General features: G+C 36.6%; 1 protein-coding gene across 2 annotated transcripts in view; it reads left to right on the top strand.

The window, feature by feature from the left end:
* DENND4C (DENN domain containing 4C) overlaps positions 1–12,197 on the top strand; it is a 150,240-nt gene that overhangs the window by 121,435 nt on the left and 16,608 nt on the right. For both annotated transcript variants that reach the window (XM_025360032.1, XM_025360033.1), the window contains 6 exons: positions 2,061–2,238; positions 3,421–3,530; positions 3,829–4,004; positions 8,293–8,475; positions 9,281–9,476; positions 11,884–12,129. In XM_025360032.1, coding sequence (XP_025215817.1) covers positions 2,061–2,238; positions 3,421–3,530; positions 3,829–4,004; positions 8,293–8,475; positions 9,281–9,476; positions 11,884–12,129 — 1,089 coding nt within the window. The remainder of the gene's footprint in view (positions 1–2,060; positions 2,239–3,420; positions 3,531–3,828; positions 4,005–8,292; positions 8,476–9,280; positions 9,477–11,883; positions 12,130–12,197) is intronic.

Below are 12,197 nucleotides of genomic sequence, written 5' to 3'. Positions count from 1 at the left end.
GAATACTTTATAGACAAAATAATAATTGAATTGAAAGTATGGTATTGAACATTATAAATTAGCTATTTCATATTTAAAGAGCTTACAAGGTCAGTCAAGGGAAGGCAAAATAAAATAGCTTCCAAAGTGTCTTAATCTGGCATTATGATAAAAAAGAAAAAAAAAGAGTGTATCATTTTATTTTATTTTTTGAGACAGGGGCTTGCTCTGTTACCCAAACTGGAATACAGTGGCACAATCATGGCTTACTGTAGCCTCGACCCCCTGGTCTCAAGCAATCCTCCTGCCTCAGCCTCCTAATTGCTAGGACTACAGGCGTGCACCACCATGACTGCTAATTTTTTATTTTTTGTAGAGATATGGTCTTGCTATGTTGCCCAGGCTGGTCTTGAACTCCTGGGCTCAAGTGTTCCTAGGTCTCCCAAAGTGCTGGGATTCCAGCCATGAGCCACTGCACCTGGCCTTTGTTTTATTTTTGAAATTTTATTGAGGTTGGTTATGAGGACTCATGTCTGTAATCCCAGCACTTTTAGAGGTTGAGGTGAGCATTTGCTTGAGCCCAGGAGTTTGAGACTAGCCTGGGCAACATGGCGAAACCCCATCTATACAAAAAAATTAGCTGGATGTGGTGGCATGTACCTGTAGTCCCAGGTACTCTGGAAGGTGAGGTGGGAGGATAGCTTGAGCCTGGGAGGCAGAGGTTGCATTGAGCCGAGATCACACCACTGCACTCCAGCCTGGGCGACAGAGACCCTATCTCCCCTACCCCCCAAAAAATTATCTAACTGTTAAAAACAGAAGTACATTCCACAGGGATATTTGGACTTGGAATATATGACACTGTAAATTCCAAGTCACTGTGGATCTTGTCTTGTCTTTTCATTGTTACAGCCCTGGCACCAGTAAGCAGTACCTGGCAAAAGGCAAATAGGATATACCTAATAAATATTTACAAATTAAGGAATAAATTAAAAGTCTATAAAATGTTTTTAACTTGCATCCGCAGTTTAATCTAAGGAAGTAATTAGAAGTGTATGTAAAAATAGAGGAATTTTACCAATGTAATTTATATAAGATTGAAGCATTTTGAATATTTAAGCAACAGGGGGAGTTAGTAAATAATAGTGTATCAGTAAAACAGATTAGTTCACAGGGGTTTAAATAATTAGAAAATTTAATGACATTAAAATAATTACATAAGTACAGGTTAAAAACAATATTCTAATTTGTAAAGATTTATTATATGATTTTATATGTATGTTCTAAATGACTAGAAAGATATATATCAAGATTTTGATTATATTCTCTGACTGTTGATCATAAGCGTTTTTTATTCCTTGTTTTGCTTATCTGTATTTAATTTTTACAAATCATGTAACATGGTTTTATGGCAAGGAACACACAAATCTTTCGTTTTTAAAGCAAAAAAACCTGATTGTTGAAATGTTTTCTACCTCAAGCTTCAACATTCACTTATGTGGTTAAGAGCTACAGTGTTTGAAACTTTGTTTATGTTTCGTGGCTCTAATATTGATATTTGTTATTCTGAACATTCAGATTCCTAGCCAAAATTATCACAGCAGCTTTATTTGAAACAACTCATATTATCCATATTTTAAAATTATGTAATTAAAAGTTAAAGAAGTTTAGTAATTTCTGTAAGATTACATATCTAATAAATGGTGGAGAACAAGGTCACAATCTGGCTGACTCAAAAACCCCTACTCATACAGGGATTCCTGATTCCATTAGAGACAGTGAGCTCCCTAGAATTCTGTTATTTTATAAGATTCAATATTGAGAGACACCCAGACCTCCCACATACACCTGAGGCACACCACGATCTTTTTTAAAGTATTGTTGCTTATGGCTTGAATGTCTTGGAGTGTGGAAGGGAAATTCCAAATAATAGGAGATTTCAAAATGGTTTTGAAAAATGTGGGGATGATGATTTGTTTAAGGATTATAGAGTTTAATTCTGAAAAGGGTAGAGTGAGTATATTTCAGTGGAGAAGGTATTATTTATGTGTGTGGAATTTTTTTTTTTTTTTCAATTAAAGGAGGAAACTAATAGAGATTACAGCTTCCCGGCTGGCCTAGAAGACCATATTTTGGGGGAGAATATATCGCCTAACACAAGTATCTCAGGATTGGTCCCCAGTGAACTTACCCAGAGCAACACAAGCCTTGGCAGTAGCAGCAGTAGTGGAGATGTAGGAAAATTGCATTATCCAACAGGTATGGGGAAGGATTATCCTTTCTTCATTTGCTTTATAATAGTTTTTGCTTTTTTTTTAATTTAAGAGATGGGATTTTGTCATGTTGCCCAGGCTGGTCTCGACCTCCTGATCTCAAGCAATCTGCCTGCCTCAGCCTCCCAAAGTGCTGAGATTACAGGCGAGAGCCACAGCGCCTGGCCTGCCTTTGCTTATTTTAATTTAGATGCCTGTAACTCCCCACTCAATAAGCCCCATTTGTTGAGATGATTGAGAGATTTTTAATAGTAGCCGCCTTATGATCTATTCTGATCTTCTATGATTTATAACTGCTGTGGCCACCTACTGCCTTTGTTTAGTTGTATATATTCGTGGATTATATCATTAGTTCTCAAACTTTGGCATGCATCAGAATAATCTGGGGAATTTGTTTCAAAATATATGCAAATGTCCAAACCTAACGCTAAAACTTCTGAGATTGAATTTGTGAGATGGGGCCTTGGGAATGTGTATTTTTAAGCAGTTCTCTGGGTTAATCAGATGTATACCAGAGTTTGAGAATCTCTAGGATGTGTCATTGAAGTTTCTTACTCCATGCTACTTTTTAAAATTATGATTCTGTTCTTTTTCTCTGACTTTTTACTATAAAAATTTCAAATGTCCGAGCCAGGAATGGTGGCTCATGCTTGTAATCCTAGCACTTTGGGAGGCCGAGGCGGGTGGATTGCCTGAGTTCAGGAGTTCGAGACTAGCCTGGGCAACACAGTGAAATCCCATCTCTACTAAAATACAAAAAAAATTAGCTGAACATGGCAGCATGCGCCTGTAATCCCAGCTACTTGGGAGGCGGAGGCAGGAGAATCACTTGAACCTGGAAGGTGGAGGTTGCAGTGAGCCGAGATTGCACCATTGCACTCCAGCCTGGGCAACAGAGTGAGACTCTGTCTTTAAAAAAAAAAAAAAAATTTCAAATATCCTGAAAAGTTGAAAGAATTGTATAATGAACAGTTATGTATTTTCCACCTAGATTTAATTAACTGTTGTTAACTTTATCTCTTTCTATGTATGCATACATTTTTATACTGAGCCACTTGAAAAACAATTGCAGACTTTATGATATGTTCCCCCTAAATACTTTGGCATGCATTTTCAAAAAACAAGGACATTCCCTACCTAAGGTGTTATGATGTTTATTCCTTTGTAGGTGAAGTTCCATTTCCAAGAGGCATGAAAGGGCAAGACTTTGAAAAATCAGATCATGGTTCTTCTCAAAATACCAGCATGTCTAGCATCTATCAGAATTGTGCAATGGAGGTAAAAGTTCTGTATTCAGTTCATGATAAAGTAGCTGTAAGCATATTTTTATTGCAGAATGGCATTTAACAGGATTCTATGACACCCTTGTGGACAGTATAATAAGTCATTTTGTTGAATTTACTTGATGTCTTACGTAAGACAATGAACTGATAGTTTACCTGTGAAATAAAAGAACTGTTATTAATAATTCCAAATTTGATCAATAGAATAAATGAAATCCCATTATCTCAAGAGAATGCCTGTTAAGATTAATTTTTATTAAATGGTCTCAGTATCTGCATTTTTCTGTTTTTAGGTTTTGATGTCCAGTTGTTCACAGTGTAGAGCTTGTGGAACTTTAGTTTATGATGAAGAAATTATGGCTGGATGGACAGCAGATGACTCAAATTTGAATACAGCTTGTCCATTCTGTAAAAGCAACTTCTTGCCTCTTCTCAATATAGAATTCAAAGATTTGAGAGGTTCTGCAAGGTTAGTCTTAAAAAGCTCTCTCAAGAAGTAAGTACCCTCAAAAAACATGACTTCTGGGAGAAGACCGAAATATTCATGGTATGCTCCAGGTTTGCCTTCCTGTCTGTCCTTCACCTTCAGTATTTGAGTAGCAAATGTTAGTAATGTGGGAGTCTACTTTACCATGTTATTTAAAGTAGGATTATCAGCTGGGCTCCGTGGCTCATGCTGTAATCTCAACACTTTGTGAGGCCCAGGTGGGAGAATTGCTTGAGGTCAGGAGTTCAAGACCAGCTTGGGCAACATGGCAAGACCCTGTCTCTACAAAAGATTTTTTTTAAATTAGCTGGGCATGGTAGTGTGCACCTGTGGTAGCAGCTACTAGGAAGGCTGACACAGGAGGATCTCTTGAGCCCGAAAGTTTGAAGCTGCAGTGAGTATATATTTTAGAAGAAACAAAGGGGGAAAAAAGGCTTCAATTCTTCTCTTATCACTTGCACTTCCTAGTAGTATTCTGTGCAGTTAAATGACCAAATTCTAGGCAATAGAAAGGAGACTAGCTGATCTATAGTTATACATTAAATAATTGAGAATTTGGTAACTCTGTACTGACCTAAGGAATTATACTTAATATTCCGTTCGTTTTATGGAACAAATTGAACTTTTTATTTCCTGCCTTTAGCTGCTTTATAAAAAATACATTGCCAGGTGTGGTGGCTCACACCTGTAATCCTAGCACTTTGGGAGGACGAGGCGGGTGGATTGCCTGAGCTCAGGAGTTCGAGACCAGCCTGGGCAACATGGTGAAACCCCGTCTCTACTAAAATACAAAAAAGTAGTCAGGTGTGGCGGCATGTGCCTATAGTCCCAGCTACTCGGAAGACTGAGGCAGAAGAATTGCTTGAACCTGGGAGGCAGAGGTTGCAGTGAGCTGAGATTGCACCACTGCACTCCAGCCTGGGTGACAGAGTGAGACTCTGTCTCAAAAAAAACCCAAAACATTTAGGCTGGGCACAATGGCTCATGCCTGTAATCCCAGCACTTTGAGAGGCTGAGGCAGGTGGATCACTTGAGGTCAGGAGTTTGAGACCAGCCTGGGCAACATGGCAAAACCCCATATCTACAAAAAAATACAAAAAGTTAGCCTGACACCATGGCACATGCCTGTAGTCCCAGCTACTCAGGAGGCTGAGGCAGGAGAATGGTTTGAACCCGGGAGGCGGAGTTTGCAGTGAGCTGAGATCACACCGTTTCATTGTAGAGGTGTTTCTTCTCTGTTTTTTCTTTTAGCTTCAGGTGTGGCGCTAAGTCAAATCATACTCTTTAATTCCTGACACACCATCATCTTTGACCTGTGCAAAGGCCCTCTTGTATTTATCCTCCTTTCCTCATTCCCACCCTCATTCCCTCGTTCTACAATGACACTGACTCTGCTAAGTGTCATATATCTAACTTTATCTCTTTTTATTACTCAGTTTAAAATCTGAGTTACTATATGTACATCTAGTTTATTCCTTTTCTGCTACAGAAAGTTAATATATCTTTCTACTTATCCGTTATTCTAGTGTTAGATACTTCAGTTGCTTTCAGTTCTCTATTACTACAAACACCACTGCAGTAATGGAGTGTACTGCAAAATACATACCCCTTTTGAACTTGTGAAGTAGTTTCTCTAAAAAAACAATAATCCTTGGAGTAAGATCATTTTCATACATGATTTTAGTAAACACAAAATACTGCTTCCTAGATGGCTACACTCCCACAAATAGTACCTAAGAATTCTCATTTCTATATAGCCTTACCAGCATTTGGTATTATCACTTTTTAAATTTTGGCGTTGTTTGAATTTGTCTCATTACTGACAAATTTGAGTTTCTCTTCATTACTTGTTATTCTAGCCTTTTTTTTTTTTTTTTTTTTTTGGAGACGGAGTTTCACTCTTGTCACCCAGGCTGGAGTCCGGTGGCACGATCTCGGCTCACTACAATATCTGCCTCCCAGGTTGAAGCAATTCTCCTGCCTTAGTCTCCTGAGTAGCTGGGATTACAAGTGCCCACCACCATGCCCAGCTAAGTTTGGTATTTTTAGTAGAGACGGAGTTTGGCCATGTTAGCCAGGCTGGTCTCGAACTCCTGACCTCAGGTGATCCACCCACCTTGGCCTCCCAAAGTGCTGGGATTACAGGCGTGAGCCACTGCATCTGGCCTATTCTAGCATTTTCTGTGAATTGGCTGCTTATGTTCATTGCCTATTTTTCTTTTTTTCTTTTTTGATTTTTTTTTTTTTTTTGAGATGAGTCTCGCTCTGTCGCCCAGTTGGAGTACAGTGGCACTATCTCGGCTCACTGCAAGCTCCACCTCCCGGGTTCACGCCATTCTCCTGCCTCAGCCTCCTGAGTAGCTGGGACTACAGGCACCCACCACCACGCCCGGCTAATTTTTTTGTATTTTTATTAGAGACTGGGTTTCACCATGTTAACCAGGATGGTCTCGATCTCATGACCTCGTGATCCACCAACCTCAACCTCCCAAAGTGCTGGGATTACAGGCGTCAGCCACAGGGCCGGCCGTTCATTGCCTATTTTTCTATTGATCTTTCTTTTTCTTGTTGATTTGACTTGAATATTATTGATATTAATTACTTGAAAGCATTAATTTTGATGTCATTATCCATTAATTTTTTACCTTGCAATTTGTACTTTTGGAATCTTGTTTTTAAAGTTGTTCCCTATCCCTAGGACCTGAAATTTTTATCCTTGAACATTTTTGCTTATATTTTACTTTTGATGTTTAGGTCTTTAATATATCTTTATTCTGCTTTTTATATATGATGGTAGAGATCCAGCTTTTATTTTTCTCCCATATAACAATCCAGTTATCCCAATATTATCTCCTAAATAACTTATCCTTTCCTCACTGACATGTGGTGTCACCTTTATCATATTTCAGTTCCCATGTATACCTTACTTGGTTCCGCATTTTCTTGCTGTTTTTCTTAATGCCATATTGTTTTCGTCACTTGGTCTTTGTGTTATATCTGGTTAATAGAGTGAGTTCCCTCTCTTGGATTTTATTGTTATTATTTTTTGTGTGCTTGCTGTTTCCTATGAATTCTTAGAATAAGTTTTGAGTTCTTCAAAAAAAAAAAAATCCAACTAGAGTTTTCTTTGAGATTTATAGATTAATTTGGGGAAAATCGACTTTTCTAAATTATTGTCTTATCTATGAACCGGGTATATCTCTGTATTTTTTTTCAGATCTTCTTTTATGTCCTTTAACGCAGGTTTAAATTATTCTCCATAAGTCCTATACTTTTTTGTTGAGTTAATTGTGTTTTTAAGCTATTGTGACAAGCATTTTATTTTATATTTTTCAAATTGGATATAAAGGAGCATTAGTAAGTCTGTCCCCTGAATATGTTGTTATAGAAAATTTCAAGCTTACAACAAATTTTAAAAAGTTTTTTTTCAATGAACACCCAATATCTACCCCTGCATCCTTCAATTTACACTTTACTATACTTAAGTCTATCACCTGTCTGTTTCTCCACCAATCTATCTTAAATTTTTATTCATTTGAAGGTAAGATAGATATTAATACATTTCTCCCCCAAAGACTGATATGCGTATCATTAACTAGAGTTCAGTATTTATTGACAGTTTTTTTCTTTTGAGATAAATTGATATACAGCAAAATGTACACATCTTAAACATACCATTTGAAGAATAAATGCATGCATTTATATAAATTAAACTCTTAGAAAACATTACCATTACCTCAGAAAATTCTCTGAATGTTCCTTGCAAGGCCCTTCCTTCCTTGAGTCCACCCAAAGAGAGAAGGAGAGAGATAAGATGTAAATAAAACAATGAACAGAGAAGAAATGACTAGAAACAAGATGGAGATTTATAAATGATAAAAGACATTATAAGTAATTATAGGTTAATACATCTTAAAATGCTGCTACTGCAGCTCTTCTTTATTTTTTTTTAACTCAGGAAATTAATAAAATATTTTGCTTCCATTCTTCCTTCATAGTTTTCTTTAGAGGTTCTCAAAAATTGGAATATCATTTATCGGACCATTTCCAACCTTGTATTTGAAAAATTTAGGTAGGAAGGGAAGAGAAAATGAGAGCAGGAATGTGAGAGAGAGAGGTCTGTGTGTGTATTGGAAATAGGCAGTGTTTTCCTTCTGGATTATATATAATTAATAACTGCTTTATCAATAAAATGATTCTAAATATGATAAAATTTTAGAAGACTTGAGGATTTTTAAAGGCTCTTTTTTCCCCCCTTTTCCATATGTAGCTTTTTCCTGAAACCAAGTACCTCTGGTGACAGTTTACAAAGTGGAAGCATTCCATTGGCAAATGAATCCTTGGAGCACAAACCTGTATCCAGTTTAGCAGAACCTGACTTGATCAACTTTATGGATTCCCCAAAACATAACCAGACCATAACTGAAGAAACAGGCTCTGCAGTTGAACCAAGGTATCAAAGGGTACAGAGACCTCTTTATATAGTAATAAATGGGGTACCCTTGTAAAAATTCTGTCTCTAAAGACAACCTGACTCCTATAGGCATAAGTTCTGGCATTTAAGAGTACATCTTAACTTATTATTACCACATAGTGTTTAAATAGCTAATGAATGACTCTGATGATAAACCATTTTTGAACTAAGTTTAATATTTTACAGGTGTCTTTTACAAAATGAACTTCTCAACAGTAAAATATTTCCCCTTTAAGGTAGTCATTGCCAATTTCCAGAGGCGAAATGTTCTCTTTCTGTGAAATGTACACTTCACCCTTAAATACTAATTGAATCAGACATTTATTGAGACTCTATTGTATGCTAAATATTATGCTAAGCTCTAAAAATAAAAAAGAAAATATGACTGGGTCTCTCTCCTTAGGTGGATCGTGGCCTAGTAGAGATTAAATACTTGTCAGTGTCTTTACTGTACTTATTTGCATACAGCGTACTTCTAGGTAATTTTGTTTAAGATGAAATAATATTTGAGTAAAGCAACTGAATGGGTACTTTGTCATTTTAAAATAATACCTGTGTATCTACATACAGTATGTCATCTTCCCACCCTCACCAGAACCATCTTCTCCATCCTGTTTTTCTGACCAGTTTTACAAAAATGCTTGAAGGAAATGCAATTTTTACAAGGTGGTGCTGATTCTTCTTAGATATATTTAGTAGACTGAAGGTCCATTGTAGAAAATAGCTCTACAGATTTAGACTGTTTTTCAACATGAACATAGCATTTCTTCTATATTTTTTTAAGTGATGAAATAAAGAGAGCCAGTGGAGATGTCCAAACTATGAAAATTTCATCTGTGCCTAATAGTTTATCAAAGCGAAATGTATCTTTGACTCGAAGTCACAGTGTTGGAGGCCCCTTGCAGAATATTGACTTTACCCAGCGACCGTTTCATGGCATTTCAACAGTTAGTCTTCCAAACAGTCTGCAGGAAGTTGTGGTATGTAACAACAACAACATTGTAATTATACTGCATACATATCTAAGTATATAGTAGAACATTATAAATTCTTCTGTAGTGGACTTATTTTAATTACATGAAAAGTGATAGATTAGAATTTTTCCATAAGCAAATAACTTTTTATTGTGGAGAATTTCAAATATGTGCAAAAAGAAACAGTATAATGAGTCCATCTTCTAGCTTCAATTATTTTCAGATTATGGCCATTCTTCTTTTATGTATATTCTCATTCAGTTCTCTCTTTTTTTGAGATTATTTTGAAGCAAATTTCAAACATCACATATTCTGTTAGTAAATATTTCAGTATGTATCCCTGAATGATGAGGACTTTAGAAAAATATTTAGATAAACTGCTTTTATCATACAAAAAAAAACTAAATAATAATATCAAGTTATTTAGTCTGTTCAAATTTCTGATTGTCTCAAAAATGTCAAAAGCATATGTGTGCATGTGTATGTGTGGGTTGGTAGCTTGAGGAATCAAGATCAAATAAAGTCAGTGTATTGTACTTGGGTTTGTATGGTTTTTAGTCTTTTTGAATCTGTAGACTCTTTTTTCCTCTTGCAATTTATTTGTTGATAAAACTGGTTAGAGTACACTTTCCCATAATCCAGATTTTGCTGATTGCAACGATAAAAGTCGAAATTTGTGTCCAGAACCTTGATCAGATTTGGAGTTTTTGTGTTATTGTTCATTTGCTTGTTTATTTTTGTAAGACAATTTCATCAGTGGTGGTATGTTCCTCCCAGTAGGAGACATCAACATGAGTAGCTATTAATGCCTTAATGCCTAAAGTAATTCATCAGGAGCTATAAAATGATAATGGTCTCATTCTGTCATTGCTTCCTTTTAATAAGGAATACATAAACAGAAACTTCCCTGTGTCTTCTGTTAGATTTTCTGAAGATAAAATTTATAGTGGAAAGGCAGGTTAAATGCTTGGTTTTTTGCTTTTATTTACCAGTTTTCAAAATGGCGAGTTGAGTCCCTGTCATTCTTCAAGGTCATCAGTTAATTTGGGGGAATAGGGTATCATTATGAGCTCATTGATTTCAACATTTATGTTTAATTAAGCAATTAATTTTTAGAGATGGGGATCTCGCTTTGTTGCCCAGGCTGTTCTTAAACTCCTGAGCTCAAGTGATCCTCTTGCTTCAGCCTCCCTAGTGACTGGAACTATAGGCACACACTACCTTGCCTTAAACATTTATCTTTATATCTATTGCTGTTTTTATTGTTGTTCATGCTTATATTATTCTCTTTGGTCAGCTAGAAGCCTCTACAAGTTAGCTCATTAGTCCTTTTGACATAACTCTAGTAGCTTTTTTGTAATTTTTTTTTTTTTTTTTTGAGACGGAGTCTGACTCTGTCGCCCAGGCTGGAGTGCAGTGGCCGGATCTCAGCTCACTGCAAGCTCCGCCTCCCGGGTTCACGCCATTCTCCTGCCTCAGCCTCCGGAGTAGCTGGGACTACAGGCGCCCGCCACCTCGCCCGGCTAGTTTTTTGTATTTTTTAGTAGAGACGGGGTTTCACCGGATTAACCAGGATGGTCTCGGTCTCCTGACCTCGTGATCCGCCCGTCTCGGCCTCCCAAAGTGCTGGGATTACAGGCTTGAGCCACCGCGCCCGGCGCTTTTTTGTAATTTTTAAAAAGCTGTCTGGCTTTCTTATATAACAAGATGTTTTATGCTTATGTTATATACTTTCTTACCCAGACCAGAATCAGCCGTTTCTCTAAGAAACTGTGGGTCCCTTTAGAGGGAAATGGTTTTGGAGACCACAGTCTAGGCACCGGGGAACCCACTGTTAATGAGAGAGTCTTAAACATTTTATCCTGATTATAATACGCATAACTCACAAAGTCTAGGTTGGGTCTTTTTTCATTTCTTATTTTATTTGAATTATAAAAATGCTCTTTCTTTAATTCCTTCGGTTTTTGTTGCAATCAGTTGTAAAAGTGAGTTAAGTCAACAAAGAATATTAATGCAAAAGATTGCTCCATCAGTTTATAGTTGTAGGAGGAAGATAATGTCACACAGTTTTTATACACATATATTACTATAAAGCATCTGAAATGCAAATATTTCTTATAAAATTTGAAAAAAACCTAATACATTCAGACCATTGCTCTCAATGTGATAGAGAACAAGTTTTAAAGAGTCTGTTGATTTTCTTTTTAATGATTTAACTTAATAGTATTTAAGATTAAGTATTTTTTTTCTTTTTTAGGTTTTCGTTCATTAGCATATTCTCCTGCATGTAGCAATGGTCCTAAAATAACTGATTTAAAAAGGATAGATAGAGAGGCATTATCTCATTGAGAAGTGCTCTTCAGCATACAGATTTAAACAGATAATACTAATTTCTGTTTGTATTTTTTTTAAGGATCCTTTAGGAAAAAGACCCAATCCTCCCCCTGTTTCTGTGCCCTACTTGAGTCCTCTAGTACTCCGTAAAGAACTTGAATCTTTGCTAGAAAATGAAGGTGATCAGGTGATTCATACATCTTCTTTCATCAATCAACATCCAATCATTTTCTGGAACCTCGTTTGGTATTTCAGACGTTTGGACCTTCCTAGTAACTTGCCAGGACTTATCCTCACATCTGAACATTGTAATGAAGGTGTACAGGTAGGGTGCCAACTTTCATACTTACATTAGTATTGGGTAGGATGAGGCTTAACCTCAAGCTCCTGAAA

Source organism: Theropithecus gelada, chromosome 15, assembly GCF_003255815.1.
Source record: "Theropithecus gelada isolate Dixy chromosome 15, Tgel_1.0, whole genome shotgun sequence".
NCBI lineage: Eukaryota > Metazoa > Chordata > Mammalia > Primates > Cercopithecidae > Theropithecus > Theropithecus gelada.
Note: the sequence above shows the minus strand (reverse complement) of the source record. Positions and strands in the feature narration are given on the sequence as shown.